The sequence below is a fragment of the Crotalus tigris genome, unplaced genomic scaffold, assembly GCF_016545835.1.
Source record: "Crotalus tigris isolate CLP2741 ecotype Arizona unplaced genomic scaffold, ASM1654583v1 scf7180000024324.182252, whole genome shotgun sequence".
Taxonomy (NCBI): Eukaryota; Metazoa; Chordata; class Lepidosauria; order Squamata; family Viperidae; genus Crotalus; species Crotalus tigris.
Genome location: NW_024100495.1, coordinates 151,503 through 165,400, shown reverse-complemented (window position 1 = coordinate 165,400; position 13,898 = coordinate 151,503). Strand labels below are relative to the sequence as shown.

Here is a 13,898-nt window from a genome sequence, read left to right as displayed (position 1 = left end):
GTGATATGGTGACCAAAAATGGCTTCAATATCCAGGTGTGGCCTCATTAGGGTTTTATTGTTGTTGTTAATTGTTAATTGTGAAGTCGTGTCCGACCCATCGCGACCCCATGGACAATGTTCCTCCAGGTCTTCCTGTCCTCTACCATCTTCTGGAGTCCATTTAAGTTCACACCTCCTGCTTCAGTGACTCCATCCAGCCATCTCATCCTCTGTCATCCCCTTCTTCTCTTGCCCTCCATCTTTCCCAGCATTAGGCTCTTCTCCAGTGAGTCCTTCCTTCTCATGAGGTGGCCAAAGTACTTGAGTTTCAACTTCAGGATCTGGCCTTCTAAAGAGCAGTCAGGGTTGATCTCTTCTAGGACTGACCGGTTTGGACACCTTGCAGTCCAAGGGACTCGCAGGAGTCTTCTCCAGCACCAGAGTTCAAAGGCCTCCATTCTTTGGTGGCCAAAGTTTTATAAAGCGGTACTAATACTTCGCCTGATCTTGACTCTATGCCTCTGTTTATACAACCCAGGATTGTGTTGGCTTTTTTGGCTGCTGCTGCACACGGCTGGCTTATGGTCAAGCGATCGTCCACTAGGACTCCGAGGTCCCTCTCCCAGTTGCTGTTTTTGAGCCAGATCTCGCCCAATCTGTACTTACCTGTAAAACACCTCAAACGTTGGACGTGGGGCGGGGGGAAGAGTTTCGTGTGGGAGTGGGAAAGCCTTGAAAGTCTCTCTAGTCTGACGCGGGTCCAGCCGGCGCCCTCCGAGCTAGGCGCCGTGAGCTCGCTCAGTTCCTCCGTGGCTGGATGGGCCGGCGGAGTCAAGGAAGGAGAGAGGAAGAAGAAGCGGGAGGCAAGGCGGGAAGCCCTGCGGAGTGGAGCCAGGTGGTGGAAGAGAAGCCCCCCCCTCCTGGCCTCCCTCTTCCCTGCTAAATGAGACCTTCCTCCCTCCCTCCCTCCCTCCCAACAAGACCCCCCCTGGCCTCTCTCCCTCCCAATGAGACCCCCACAGCCTCCCTCCCTCCCAATGAGACCCCCACAGCCTCCCTCCCTCCCAATGAGACCCCCACAGCCTCCCTCCCTCCCTCCCAATGAGACCCCCACAGCCTCCCTCCCTCCCTCCCTCCCAAGACCCCCAGCCTCCCTCCCTCCCAATGAGACCCCCCAGCCTCCCTCCCGAGACCCATGGCCTCCCTCCCTCCCTCCCTCCCTCCCAATGAGACCCCCAACCTCCCTCCCTCTCTCCCGAGACCCCCAGCCTTCCTCCCTCCCAACGAGACCCCCACAGCCTCCCTCCCTCCCTCGACCCCCGGCCTCCCTCCCTCCCAACGAGACCCCTAACCTCCCTCCCTCCCTCGACCCCCGGCCTCCCTCCATCCCAATGAGACCCCCACAGCCTCCCTCCCTCCCAAGACCCCTGGCCTCCCTCCTCCCAATGAGACCCCCCCAGCCTCCCTCCCTCCCAACTAGACCCCCCCCGTCCTCCCTCCCTCCCCCCACGAGACCCTCCTCCCTCCCTCCCCCGCCCACTGAGACCCCTCCCCTGTCCTCCCCCCTCCCTCCAAACCACACCCTCCCCCCGTCCTCCCTCCTTCCCCCCACCAGACCCTCCTCCCTCCCTCCCCCCGCCCACTGAGACCCCTCCCCCGTCCTCCCCTCTCCCTCCAACCAGACCCTCCCCCCCCGTCCTCCCTCCCTCCCCCCACGAGACCCTCCTCCCTCCCCCCGCCCACTGAGACCCCTCCCCCACCCTCCCCCTCCCTCCAAACCAGACCCTCCCCCCCGTCCTCCCCCCCCTCCCTCCCTCCCTCCTTTGGAACTGCGGCTCTCCGCGCCCGCCTCGGCCGGCCGACCGGCTCGCTCGGCACGCGCCGGCCCCGCTCGCCTTCGCTTCGGCCGCGAGCAGCAGCAGCAGCAGCAGCAGCGTCTCCGCCTTCCTCGCTCCCGCCGCGGCGTCTTCCCGGGAAGTTCGCGGCGGGGCCGGCCGCGCCGCTCCTCCGTCCCCGGCCAGGCTCGGCCATGCGGGGGCGCCGCGTCCTTGGCGGCGGCGGCGGCGGGGGCGGCCGCTGCTGCGCTCGGCGGGGCCGCCTGGCCGCCCCGACGGCCTCCCCCGGCGTGACTCGGGCTCCGGGCCGGGGCTGAACCGGACGGGTTTCTGCCCGGCTCGCCCACCCCGCCGCCGCCAGGATGGGCTACACGGACCCGACCTTCAACCGGGACCTGCTGGGGAACCGAACTTTGCTCTTCATTTTCGTCTGCGCCTTCGCCCTGGTCACCCTGCTGCAGCAGATCCTCTCCGGGAGGAACTACCTGAAGAGGTAACACGCGGGAAGGGGAAGAAGCTGGGCTGCCTTCCCACGACCCCCTGTGAACCCGGGTTACCGCATTCAACCCCCTGGCCGGCCGGCCGGCCTGCCTCCCCCGCCCCGCCTTCGCCCTGGTCACCCTGCTGCAGCAGATCCTCTCCGGGAGGAACTACCTGAAGAGGTAACACGCGGGAAGGGGAAGAAGCTGGGCTGCCTTCCCACGACCCCCTGTGAACCCGGGTTACCGCATTCAAACCCCTGGCCGGCCGGCCGGCCTGCCTCCCCCGCCCCGCCTTCGCCCTGGTCACCCTGCTGCAGCAGATCCTCTCCGGGAGGAACTACCTGAAGAGGTAACACGCGGGAAGGGGAGAGGCTGGGCTGCCTTCCCACGACCCTCTGTGAACCCGGGTTACCGCATTCAAACCCCTGGCCGGCCTTCCTCCCTCGTCCCCCCCCCCCGGGAGAGGAACCCTTCAGACTCAAAGGAGCCCCAAAGGGTGGGTGGGTGGTGGGCGCAGCAGGAGAAACAAACCCCATTTAGCCAGGGATGCTGGGATGCGTCTCCTTTTCTGCTTGGTGGCTGGTAACCTTGGTTTGTTCTCCTTCTTGTTCTTCTTGTTCTTCTTCTTCTGCGGTGCAGCCTGTGGTGTGAACGGAGCCTTGCAGGTCATCTCTCAGGGTAAGGCCGGGTTGGGGACGGAGAGAAAAAGCCATCTGGCTGGGGGACCCTTTTCAAGGGTCATCAATCCGAATTGATTCCCCCCCAATAACCTGGTTAAATTATACCAGCGTATCGCCCGAACCCGGAAAATGGGTTAATTCAGTAACTGAGTTAGTAGGCAGCTGTACTGCTGCGTGTGTTGTGCAGGTGCCTGAGTTTTATTTAAAATAAATAATAATAATAATAATAATAATAATAATAATAATAATAATAATAATAATAATAATATCATCATTATCATCATCTCATGTCCTTGGGAAGGACTCGATAGGTAGACAAAATGCCAAATTCAGTCTGAACATCTGACTGACTGTGCGATGATCCGTAATAATAATAAAGTTGGAAGGGAACTTGGAGGTCATCCAGTCCAACCCCCTGCTCATTCATCCCTAAGTCTTGTGGACAATTGCAGGCTGATCTAAAAAAACAAAACAAAAACCATGGATGGCTTTTGGGGTGCCTTACAACAGGGGTCCCCAACCTTCGGGGCACCTGGGACTGGTTCCGTGGAAAGAAGTTTTTTCCGTGGCCCGAGGGTGCGTGGTTTTGTGTGCTGCCTGCATCCCCAAAATGGGGCTCTGCTTGTTTGTGTAGTTGCTGGCATGCCGTGGCCCCGGTACCGGTCCACGGACTGTGTGTGTGGGGGGTTTGGGGACCCCTGCCTTACAAGACGACAGCGCGTCACATTGAGTGAAATAGTCCGTGGAAGCTTTGGCTGTCACAGACTTGACAAGATGGCACAAGACTTTACAGAGAGAGAGAGAGAGAGAGAGAGAGAGAGAGAGAGAGAGAGAGAGAGAGAGAGAGAGATGGCTGGATAGATAGATAGATAGATAGATAGATAGATAGATAGATAGATATAGAGATAGATAGATAGAGATAGATAGATATTGCTGCATATATAGATAGATAGAAATAGAGATAGATAGAGATAGATAGATATTGCTGCATATATAGATAGATAGAAATAGAGATAGATAGAGATAGATAGATAGACAGACAGACAGACAGATAGATAGATAGAAATAGAGATAGATAGATATGGCTGCATAGATAGAAATAGAGATAGATAGATAGATAGATAGATAGATAGATAGATAGATAGATAGATAGAAATAGAGATAGAGATAGAGATAGATATGGCTGCATAGATAGAAATAGAGATAGATAGATAGATAGATATGGCTGCATAGATAGATAGATAGATAGATAGATAGATAGATAGATAGATAGATAGAAATAGAGATAGATAGATATGGCTGCATAGATAGAAATAGAGATAGAGAGATAGATAGATAGAAATAGAGATAGAGATAGATAGATAGATAGATAGATAGATAGATAGATAGATAGATAGATAGATAGATACGGCTGCAGAGAGAGAGAGAGAGAGAGAGATCAGTGGTTCTCAATCTTCCTAATGCCGCGACCCTTTAATACAGTTCCTCATGTAGTGGTGACCCCCAACCCCCCATCCAGTTGGCTGGGGAGGGGGGGGCAGGAAGGCCACTCTGCCGGCTCCGCCCAGCCTGGTTGGAGAAGCGCCATTCCTCTCTCTCTTTCTCTCTTTCGCTCTCTTTCCTCTTTCCTCTTTCTCTCTTTCCTCTCTCTCTCTCTTTCCTCTTTCTCTCTTTCTCTTTCTCTCTTTCTCTCTTTCTCTCCTCATTCTCTCTCTTCTCTCTCTCCCTCTTTCCTCTCTTTCCCTCTTTCCACTCTTTTTCTCTTTCCTCTCCCCTTCTCTTTCTCTCTTTCCTCTCCTTCTCTCTTCTTTCTCTTTCTGTTTCCTCCCTCTTTCTCTTTCTCTCTTTCCTCTCTCTTTCTCTGTTTCCTCTCTCTTTCTCTGTTTCCTCCTTCTTTCTCTTTCTCTCTCTCTTTCCTCTTTCTTTTACTCTGCTTCTCTCTCTTTCCTCTCTCTCTTTCTCTCTCTTACGGCAGTATCGTCGGGGGTCCCCACCGCCCCCGGCCTCTGCGCGTCCTCAGCCAAACGGGCGGGGAGGGGGAGCAGGACAGGAGGCAGCGGCTCCAGCGGCAGCGACAGGGCAGCATCGTCGGAGTCCCGGCCGCCCCTGGTCCAGCCGCCGCCCCCGCTGGAACTCTGCGCTGCCCGGCCTCACCCTCCGCCCATCGATGGAGCCGCGGTGGAGGCAGCGCCCGCCCGAGGCGCCTGGGGGGCAGCAGGACGAAGGAGAGGAGGAGGGCGAGGAAGCGGTCGCCCTAGCCAGGACTCCGCGCTGCCCGGCCTCGCCCTTCGCCCATCCAATGGAGCCACGGTGGGGGCTGGTGCCGCGCGGCCCCTGCCAGCCCCTCTGCCAGCCCGGCTGCTCCCCCCCCAGGCACCCCTCTTGCCCCAGCGCCCACCTGAGCCGCTTTGGGGGCAGCAAGAGGAAGAAGGGGAGGAGGAAGAGGAGGGCAAGGAAGCCGCCACCAGTGCCAGGCCCCTCTTCTTTGGGGCAGCCCCTGATACTGGAAGGCTGCTATCCTGTCCCCCCCTCGTCCTTCTCTTCATTAAACTAGACCAGTGGTTCTCAACCTTTCTAATGCCGCGACCCCATAATACAGTTCCCCATATTGTGGTGACCCCCAACCACTTATACATCACTGGGTGCCAGGGGCGTGGCCAAAGAAAAGGGGAGAAAAAATGGCGGACAGCCTTGTTTGGCGACCCCCGTGAAATGGTCGTTCGACCCCAAATGGGGTCCCGACCCACAGGTTGAGAACCACTGAACTAGACAGACCCAATTCCAACAACCGTTCTTTATATGCTTTAGCCTCCAGTCCCCTGATCCTCTTTGTTGCTCTTCTCTGCACTCTTTCTAGAGTCTCAACATCTTTTTTACATCGTGGTGACCAAAACTGGATGCCGTATTCCAAGTGTGGCCTTACGAAGGCGTTGTAAAGTGGTAGTAACACTTCATGTGATCTTGATTCTGTCCCTCTGTTAATGCAGCCCAGCACTGTGTTGGCCTTTTTGGCAGCTGCAGCACACGGCTGGCTCCTATTTAAGGGATTGTCCACTAGGACTCCGAGATCCCTCTCACAATTACACAGTTATGAATATTCATTTCCTTGAGTTACTTATAAAGTAATAAAGGCAGGTTTTTACGTCATTTATGTCTTGTAATTATAACTGTTCGTACATTTATAATCTTTGTATATATTTTTATTTCTATTGCTTTGTAACCTGCCCGGAATGCCTCTGGAGAGTAAGACAAATTTAATGAATAAAGAAATCAAATAAATAAGCACGCAACCTTGTGCAGCTTTTTAAAGCAGCCGGATCTTTTATTGGAATTTGCCTGGGTGCTTCAAAGAGTTGCAGTCAGGCGCTGGTTCACCTCCCCCTAAAGCAGGGGGTCCCCTTTAAATCTGGCCACTTTAAGATTTGTGGACTTCAACTCCCAGAATTTCTCAGCCAGCCCTCAGGGCTGGTTGAGGAATTCTGGGAGTTGAAGTCCACAAGTCTTCAAAGTGGCCAAGTTTGAAGAGCCATGCATTGAAGTGAATCCAAATGACCCCTAATGAAATATAGCACAATGTGAAAAGCTAGCCTTACATTGCACTGTTTAGGATAGGATTCCCGTAAATGAAATTCTCGGATAGGTCCAGAAAACCACTCTTAAAAAGCAAAGAGCAGCGCTAAGCATTCTTTCAGATTTTCTCCCACTATAGCACGGCTGGTTCTTTCAGTCAGGCGAATGCAACTTACAGATGCTCCGTTCTGATCAGACAGACGGCTGTCACAGGCGCTGACAATCCAGCTGACATTTAATGATTTCTCTTTAATTGTCATTTCCGCAACTATGAAGCAAAGCCTGTCTCCAGATGCAGCAGAAAGGGAGTAAATTGAAATTTCAGTACAAAAGAGGCAGGGCTATAGCAATAGTAATAATAATGTCCATGTATGCCAACCTTTTTTTTTTTTAATACATCTGAGTCACTGTGTACAATTTTGGTCACCAAGATACAAAAAAAAAAAGATGCAGAGATCCTAGGAAGCGTGCAGAGAAGAGCAACAAAGATGATGAAGGCTAAATATGGTTGAGGGAGCCAGATATAGAATAGAATAGAGCTGGAAGGGACCTTGGAGGTCTTCTAGTCCAGCCCCCTGCTCAAGCAGGAGAACCTATACCATCTCAGACAAGTGACTGTCCAGTCTCTTTCTAAAAACCTCCAGGGATGGAGCGCCCACGATTTCTGGTGGCAAGCTGTTCCACTGGTTGATTGTCCTCATTGTTAGGAAATTTCTCCTTAATTCCAGGTTGCTTCTCTCTTTGGTCAGTTTCCATCCATTGTTTCTCGTCCTTCCCTCTGGTGCTTTGGAGAATAATGTGACCCCCTCTTCTTTGTGGCAGCCCCTCAGATACTGAAATTCTGCTATCATGTCCCCCCTATTTCTTCTTTTCTTTAGACTAGTCAAACCCAAGTCCCGTAGCCATTCTTTGTATGTTTTAGCCTCCAGGCCTTGGATCATCTTAGTAGTGGCCAACGTTTGAGGTTTAATGGCTAATAACACCATTTAGTTTTGGGGTAGTACCATAAAATTATATATCAATGGAAAGATAATGTAATCAAGAATGTAATGCAACAAAGTTTGTTCAATTATCTGTACTGTATTCTATGAAAAGTTATAGCCAAATAAGCAGAATAAGGAAACACAACTTGCTTAGGTTGATCTCAGGTAGCTTTCCTTCATCTGATGGTAGCCAATGAGCATGAGTGTTTAGAGAGCCAAAACAAGCTGTCATCTTGTTTTAGTCATGAGCCAATCAGATCACAGTAGGATCCATTTATTGATGTCCTGTATTGAAGCTGAGAGGAGGACATTTGTCAGTGTGTTATGTGATCGCTATCGAGTTGGTTGGAATTTTTTTTGTGTTCTTCCATTTAGTGAGCTTGCAAGATGTCATAAAATTAAAGCAATGGTGCAAAGAGTTGATTGGTTGCCCAGAAAGCCACGTAAAGTAGTATTATTAAGTGAACAAGGCTACAGTTATAAAGAAGTTAGAAGAAAAATTGGTGGAAACTGAACCAAAGGTGGCATTTCTAAGTTTTTGAAGAGATATAAGGAGACTCGGTCACTACAAAACCACACTGGTAAAGGCAGGAAAAGGTGCACAACAGCAAGTGATGATAGAAGAATTAAGAGACTGTGCCTACACGACAGGCGAAAATCATCTGGGTGCATACAGGATGAAATGGCGCAATGCATTGTGTGGTTGAGTGCAAGGACTGTTTGGCGCAGACTGCAGGAATTTGGCCTAAAATCTAGAATTCCGTGAAAAAAGCCACTTCTCTCTCTCAAACAAAGGTTGAAAAGACTAAACTGGGCTAAAATCCATGTTAACGGGACGGAGGGACAATGGGACAGTGTTATTTGGAGTGATGAGACCCAAGATCTCACTGTTTGGGAGTGATGGCATAAAATACGTAAGGACAAGAATCGGAGAAGATTTGCCTCCTGATTGCATTACATGTACCGTGAAACACCCAGTCAGTGTTATGATCTGGGGTTGTATGACATCAAAAGGTGTGGGCAGAATTGGTGTGATTAATGGGAATATAAATGACCAAAAATGTTGTTAAGTCGTGTCCGACCCATCGTGACCCCAAGGACAACGTTCCTCCAGGCCTTCCCGTCCTCTACCATCTTCTGGAGTCCATTTAAGCTCACGCCTCCTGCTTCAGTGACTCCATCCAGCCACCTCTGTCGTCCCCTTGATAATAATAATAATAATAACAATAACAACAACAACAACAACAACAACAACAATTGTCGATAAGAAAGACAAAAAAGTCTGGATAGTGGACGTGGCAGTGCCTGGAGACAGCAGAATAGAAGAGAAAGAGCTGGAGAAGATAACAAAATACAAAGACCTACAAATAGAAATAGAAAGACTGTGGCAAAAGCAAGCAAGGGTAGTACCAATAGTCATAGGCTCCTTGGGTACAATCCCAAAACAACTGGAGCACCACTTGAACACGATTGGCATTGACAAATTCGCTATTAGTCAATTGCAAAAGGCGGCCTTATTAGGAACTGCTTCCATCCTGCGACGATATCTGTAATACCATCAAACATCCACATCTGCCTATCCCAGGTCCTGGGTAAGGACTCGATAGGTAGACAAAAATGCCAAATCCAATCTGAGCATCTGGCTGACTGTGCGATGATCATAATAATGATAGTAAAGTTGGAAGGGACCTTGGAGGTCATCTAGTCCAACCCCCTGCTCAGGCAGGACACCCTACACCATTTCAGACAAAGTGCCGTCCAGTCTCTTCTTAAAAACTTCCAGTGATGGAGCATTCACAACTTCTGGAGGCAGGTAGTTCCACCGGTTAATTGTTCTCACTGTCAGGAAGTTTCTCCTTAGTTCTAGGTTGCTTCTCTCCTTGATTAGTTTCCACCCGTTGCTTCTTGTCCTGCCTTCAGGCGCTTTGGAGAATAGCTTGACTCCCTCTTCTTTGGGGCAGCCCCTGAGATACTGGAAGACTGCTATCATGCCCCCCCTTGTCCTTCTCTTCATTAGATTAGACAATATCTGTTAAGTCCTCACATTAATGGCGAATGATGAAGACACATCTTTCCTTGAATAACTCTTTACTTCGTTTTCCAACCAGAACTCCAACAACGAGCAAAGGCACGCAGGCCTCCTTTTATACGCCCAAATCCCCGGACACAATGGCAACAGAAAACAGGCACTTCTCCTGCCTTGCGCATGCGTGCAAAGCCGACGCCATTCAGTCTGGTCCCGGGCTGCTTCTGCAAAGCCCGGGACCATTGCAATGTCCCGAGCCTGCATTTGCAGGCTCAGGACACAACACCCCTCCCCCCCTAGCTTGAATCAATCCTGTCATTTTTTAAACATTTTTCTTTGGGAAAAGTGTCACACTTCCTCACAGCCAAACATGGAAGGGAGTGCCTGAGGTTGCTTCCACCCACACGTTTCTTCCCATTGCTTTGGTGAATAGCTATACCCAAAATCATAAATAAAACAAAATAACATTATCAGTCTATGACAGAGGTTCTCAACCTTTCTAATGCCGCGACCCCATAATACAGTTCCCCGTGTTGTGGTGACCCCCAACCATTTATACATCACCGGGTGCCAGGGGCGTGGCCAAAGAAAAGGGGGAAAAATGGCGGACAGCCTTGTTTGGCGACCCCCGTGAAATGGCTGTTCGACCCCAAATGGGGTCCCGACCCACAGGTTGAGAACCACTGGTCTATGACTTTTAAGGGCATTCCCCCTGGAACTGGACAGCAATGTCACAAAATCTGAAAGATAGTTATGCGGGCACTTGGCCCTTTGCGACCTCCTCAGACCGGAATAGTTTTCTTGATCCCTTTCCTCGCCCACCGGGTTGGATGATCCAAGATGTTGCTGCCCACTTGCCTCAGGAGACCCTGGTGTTGTTGCCTGACCTACCTGCTCACCTGCCAGGCTCACTAGATCAGGACTTTTGCTGTCCCCTGTACCTGGTCGATCTGCCCATCTGCTGGCTGGCTGAGCCCTCTGAGCTCAACCCAGCATCCCTTGGAGGGGTGGTATTCTCCGGATCCACAATGGACCTTCCTTGGGAACACCGTCCCTGGAACCCAAGGTCAGCAGATGGAGAGTCAGGGGTGTCTACAGGGCCCCAGTACCCCGTGGGCCCCAAGGTGCCAGAATCAGGAGTTGTCTCTCTGTTTGCCCCCTTTCCAGAGGACTTCCTTCTGGGAGCAGTTTATTTATTTATTTATTTATTTATGAGACTTATATACCGCTTTAAGTGCAAGCACTCTCTAAGCGGTGCCCCCAACAATCTGGGTCCTCATTTTACCTGCCCCGGAAGGATGGAAGGCTGAGTCAACCTTGAGCCGGTGAGATTTGAACCGCTGACCTGCTGAACACAGTCAGCTAACGCGGCCTGCAGTACTGCACTTGTAACTGCTGCGCCACCTCGGCTCTTGCGGAATTTGGCCAGCCCCCATGTCGTGTTGCCAGTTCTCTTGCCAAATGTGAGTTGTGTGGATACCCCCGGTCAGTCTCCCTGTCTGGAGCATTACTGGTTGTGCGTGAATAGTGTGGATACCCCCTGTGTGACTCCCTGGCTGGAGTGAGTATGGGTGTATGGGGTGACCCCCTGCCCCATGAATTCCTGTTTGGAATACTTGCGGAAACTTGAGATGGGTCACCAACGGCCTCCTCAGCGGCCAGTAAATGCCGGTGATACTGATCCTCAGAGTGCATATTATCATCTTCCTCCCCCCCCCCAAGAGCAGAGCCAGGAGCGGAAGGGTGAGAGTCCAGCCACCAACGCAGCTGGTCTATGTGCTGCCGAAGAACGCGGTCGTCCTCCAAAGTCGCCTCATAGGACAAAGGTCCAGAGCTCAAAATGCGGTCATGTCAGCTCTGCCTAGCTTGGCTTGGGGGCCCCACAGGCATCCTGTCATCAAAAGAAGGATGATAGGGGGAAGAAGAGGGGGGCAAAGAATGAAAGGAGGAAGGATAAGACAATGAAGCTTGGCATGTGATCCCGTTTGTACCAGTGTCCCAACAGCCAGGCATTCTGAGAAATATGTAAATTACCCTCCAACATCTCAAGAGTTTTCAAAACATCTTCCAGTTGGCTGGAAATGGGCTGGTCACGGGGAAGGGATGGGCTGGGGGCAGACCTACACCTTATTTTCATATCTAACGAGCACGGTAATTTCAGAGCTGGCTTGACTTTACTGCAACCAATATCCTTAGTAAAAGAATTCTTTGCTTTAACCCAGCGGTTCTCAACCTGTGGGTGGGGACCCCATTTGGGGTCGAACGACCATTTCACGGGGGTCGCCAAACAACGCAGTCCGCCATTTTTTCCCCCCTTTTCCTTAGCTGTGCTACTCCCTTTTATTCTATTGGCTTCTGAAAGCCAATAGAATAGACTCTCTAAAAGGTTAGACTAAATGATACTCAGAAACCTGCCCAAACTTGTGGCCCAAACTTGTGGAAACTTGCCCAAACTGGGTGGTCTCCTCTTAACAAGGTGTCAGCTGGCCCTTTCAAAGGAGGAAAAGATCTGCCCGTTACATATTCCACAGCTTAGTATTTATTTAAAAAAAGGTTGTCTGAAGCCCAGCAGCGATCCGCGCAGGATTCAGCTTTCCTCTATCTTGGGAAATAAGTGTTCACTACAGGTGGGCCATCAATTTATGACCACAGTGGCACCCAAAATTTCTGTGGCTAAGTGAGTGAGTTAACTGAGTTTTGCCCCATTGTGCAACCTGTCTTGCCCCCGTTGTTAAGGGAATCACTGCAGCGGTTAAGTTAGCAACACGGTTGTTAAGTGAATCTGGGCTTTGTTTGTCAGAAGGTCACAAAAACGGGATCACGTGACCTGGGGACGCTGCAACCGTCCTAAATACAAGCCAGTTGCCAAGTGTCTTCATTTCAATCACGGCCTTGGGGACGCTGCAAGTGTGAACGATTGGTCATAAGTCACATTTTTTTCCAGGACCATTGTAATGCTGAAGGGTCAGTAAACAAACTGTTGTTAAGTCGAGATCTACCTCTGTCTAGCTGATGCTGAGAAGGATGGTGGTGACCCATGATGATGTGAGATACCAATTGCCTTGTTTCTTTGCTAGTGAGCCGCACTTTAGCTGGCAGAGGGATGAGGAACGGGCGAACTGGACCAACAGCTCCAATTTCATGGATGGTGGAGTTCTGAGGAGTGGAAATGGCCCAGGCAGCAGGTACAGAGATGGGGGCACAGCCCTGGAAGGGTGCGGTCCTGCAACAGATCCTTAAGATGAGCTGGGAAGGCATCATAACTTGTGGATGCGGCACATTCTTTCCATCTAGAGCAGGGGTGTTCAATCTTGGACACTTTAAGACTTGTGGACTTCAAGTCCCAGAATTCCCCAGCCTCCAACTTTAAGACTTGGGGACTTCAACTCCCAGAATTCCCCAGCCAGCCATGGGCATAGAATCAAGATCACGCAAAGTACTAGTACCGCTTTACAAAGCCTTGTAAGATTACATCTGGAATACTGCAGCCAATTTTGGTCACCATATCACAAAAAAGATGTTGAGAGTTTGGAAAAAAATCAGAGAAGAGCAACTAAGATGATTCAAGGCCTGGAGACTAAAACTTACGAAAAACGGCTGCAGGACTTGGGTTTGACTAGTCTAAAGAAAAGAAATAGGGGAGACATGATAGCAGTATTCCAGTATCTGAGGGGCTGCCCCAAAGAAGAGGAGGGAGTCACGTTATACACCAAAGCACCAGAGGGAAGGATGAGAAATAATAGTCTTGGTGTGACCCTTGGTGTCTACACTAGCCTTTGTGTGACACTTGGTGTGACTCTCGCGCCAGTGGTAGCCTTGGCACAATCCTTGTGTCTGCGCTAGCCTCGGTGTGACCCTTGGTGTGACTCTCGCGCCAGTGCTAGCCTTAGTACAATCCTTGTGTCTGCGCTAGCCTCGGTGTGACCTTGGCATGACTCTCGCGCCAGTGCTAGCCTCAGTACAATCTTTGTGTCTGCACTAGCCTCGGTGTGACCCTTTGCATGACTCTCGCGCCAGTGCTAGCCTCAGTACAATCTTTGTATCTGCACTAGCCTCAGTGTGACCCTCAGCTTTGCATATTTATGAAAAATAAGTGCATTTGTATGCTCGGTTATTTTTTTCTGAGAGGGACGAATATTTAAAAAGGTGGGGAATGGAGGTTACTCGGACCAGATCCTGTTTGTATTTATCCATGCATCCATGTGCTAAACAGCGGTAAACGTTTCAAGATGGTTTTTGCTTTTCTGATAGAGCCGCAAGGAAAAACAGTCTCGGCTCTGTCTGGTTGAGTTTTCCCGGGATTGCTTTGGTAACGACCTACATTTCTGGCCTTCGTTCATT

At 50.9% G+C, this 13,898-nt stretch overlaps 1 protein-coding gene across 10 annotated transcripts in view; it reads left to right on the top strand.

Annotated features, from left to right (window-relative positions):
• Nucleotides 1–1,818: 1,818 nt before the first annotated feature.
• The window catches only part of ST8SIA5 (ST8 alpha-N-acetyl-neuraminide alpha-2,8-sialyltransferase 5), a 47,313-nt gene continuing 35,233 nt past the window's right edge, over nt 1,819–13,898 (top strand). For 2 of the 10 annotated variants that reach the window (XR_005554508.1, XM_039325303.1), the window contains exons 1-3: nt 1,819–2,309; nt 2,938–2,976; nt 12,635–12,742. Coding sequence is in view for 5 of the 10 variants with exons in the window: in XM_039325303.1 (XP_039181237.1) it covers nt 2,179–2,309; nt 2,938–2,976; nt 12,635–12,742 (278 nt within the window). In the remaining 5 variants the exon portion in view is untranslated. Of the gene's footprint in view, nt 2,310–2,552; nt 2,648–2,937; nt 2,977–12,634; nt 12,743–13,898 lie in introns of those variants that run through there. The other 8 variants (XM_039325306.1, XM_039325304.1, XM_039325309.1 and 5 more) reach the window with 8 other exon arrangements.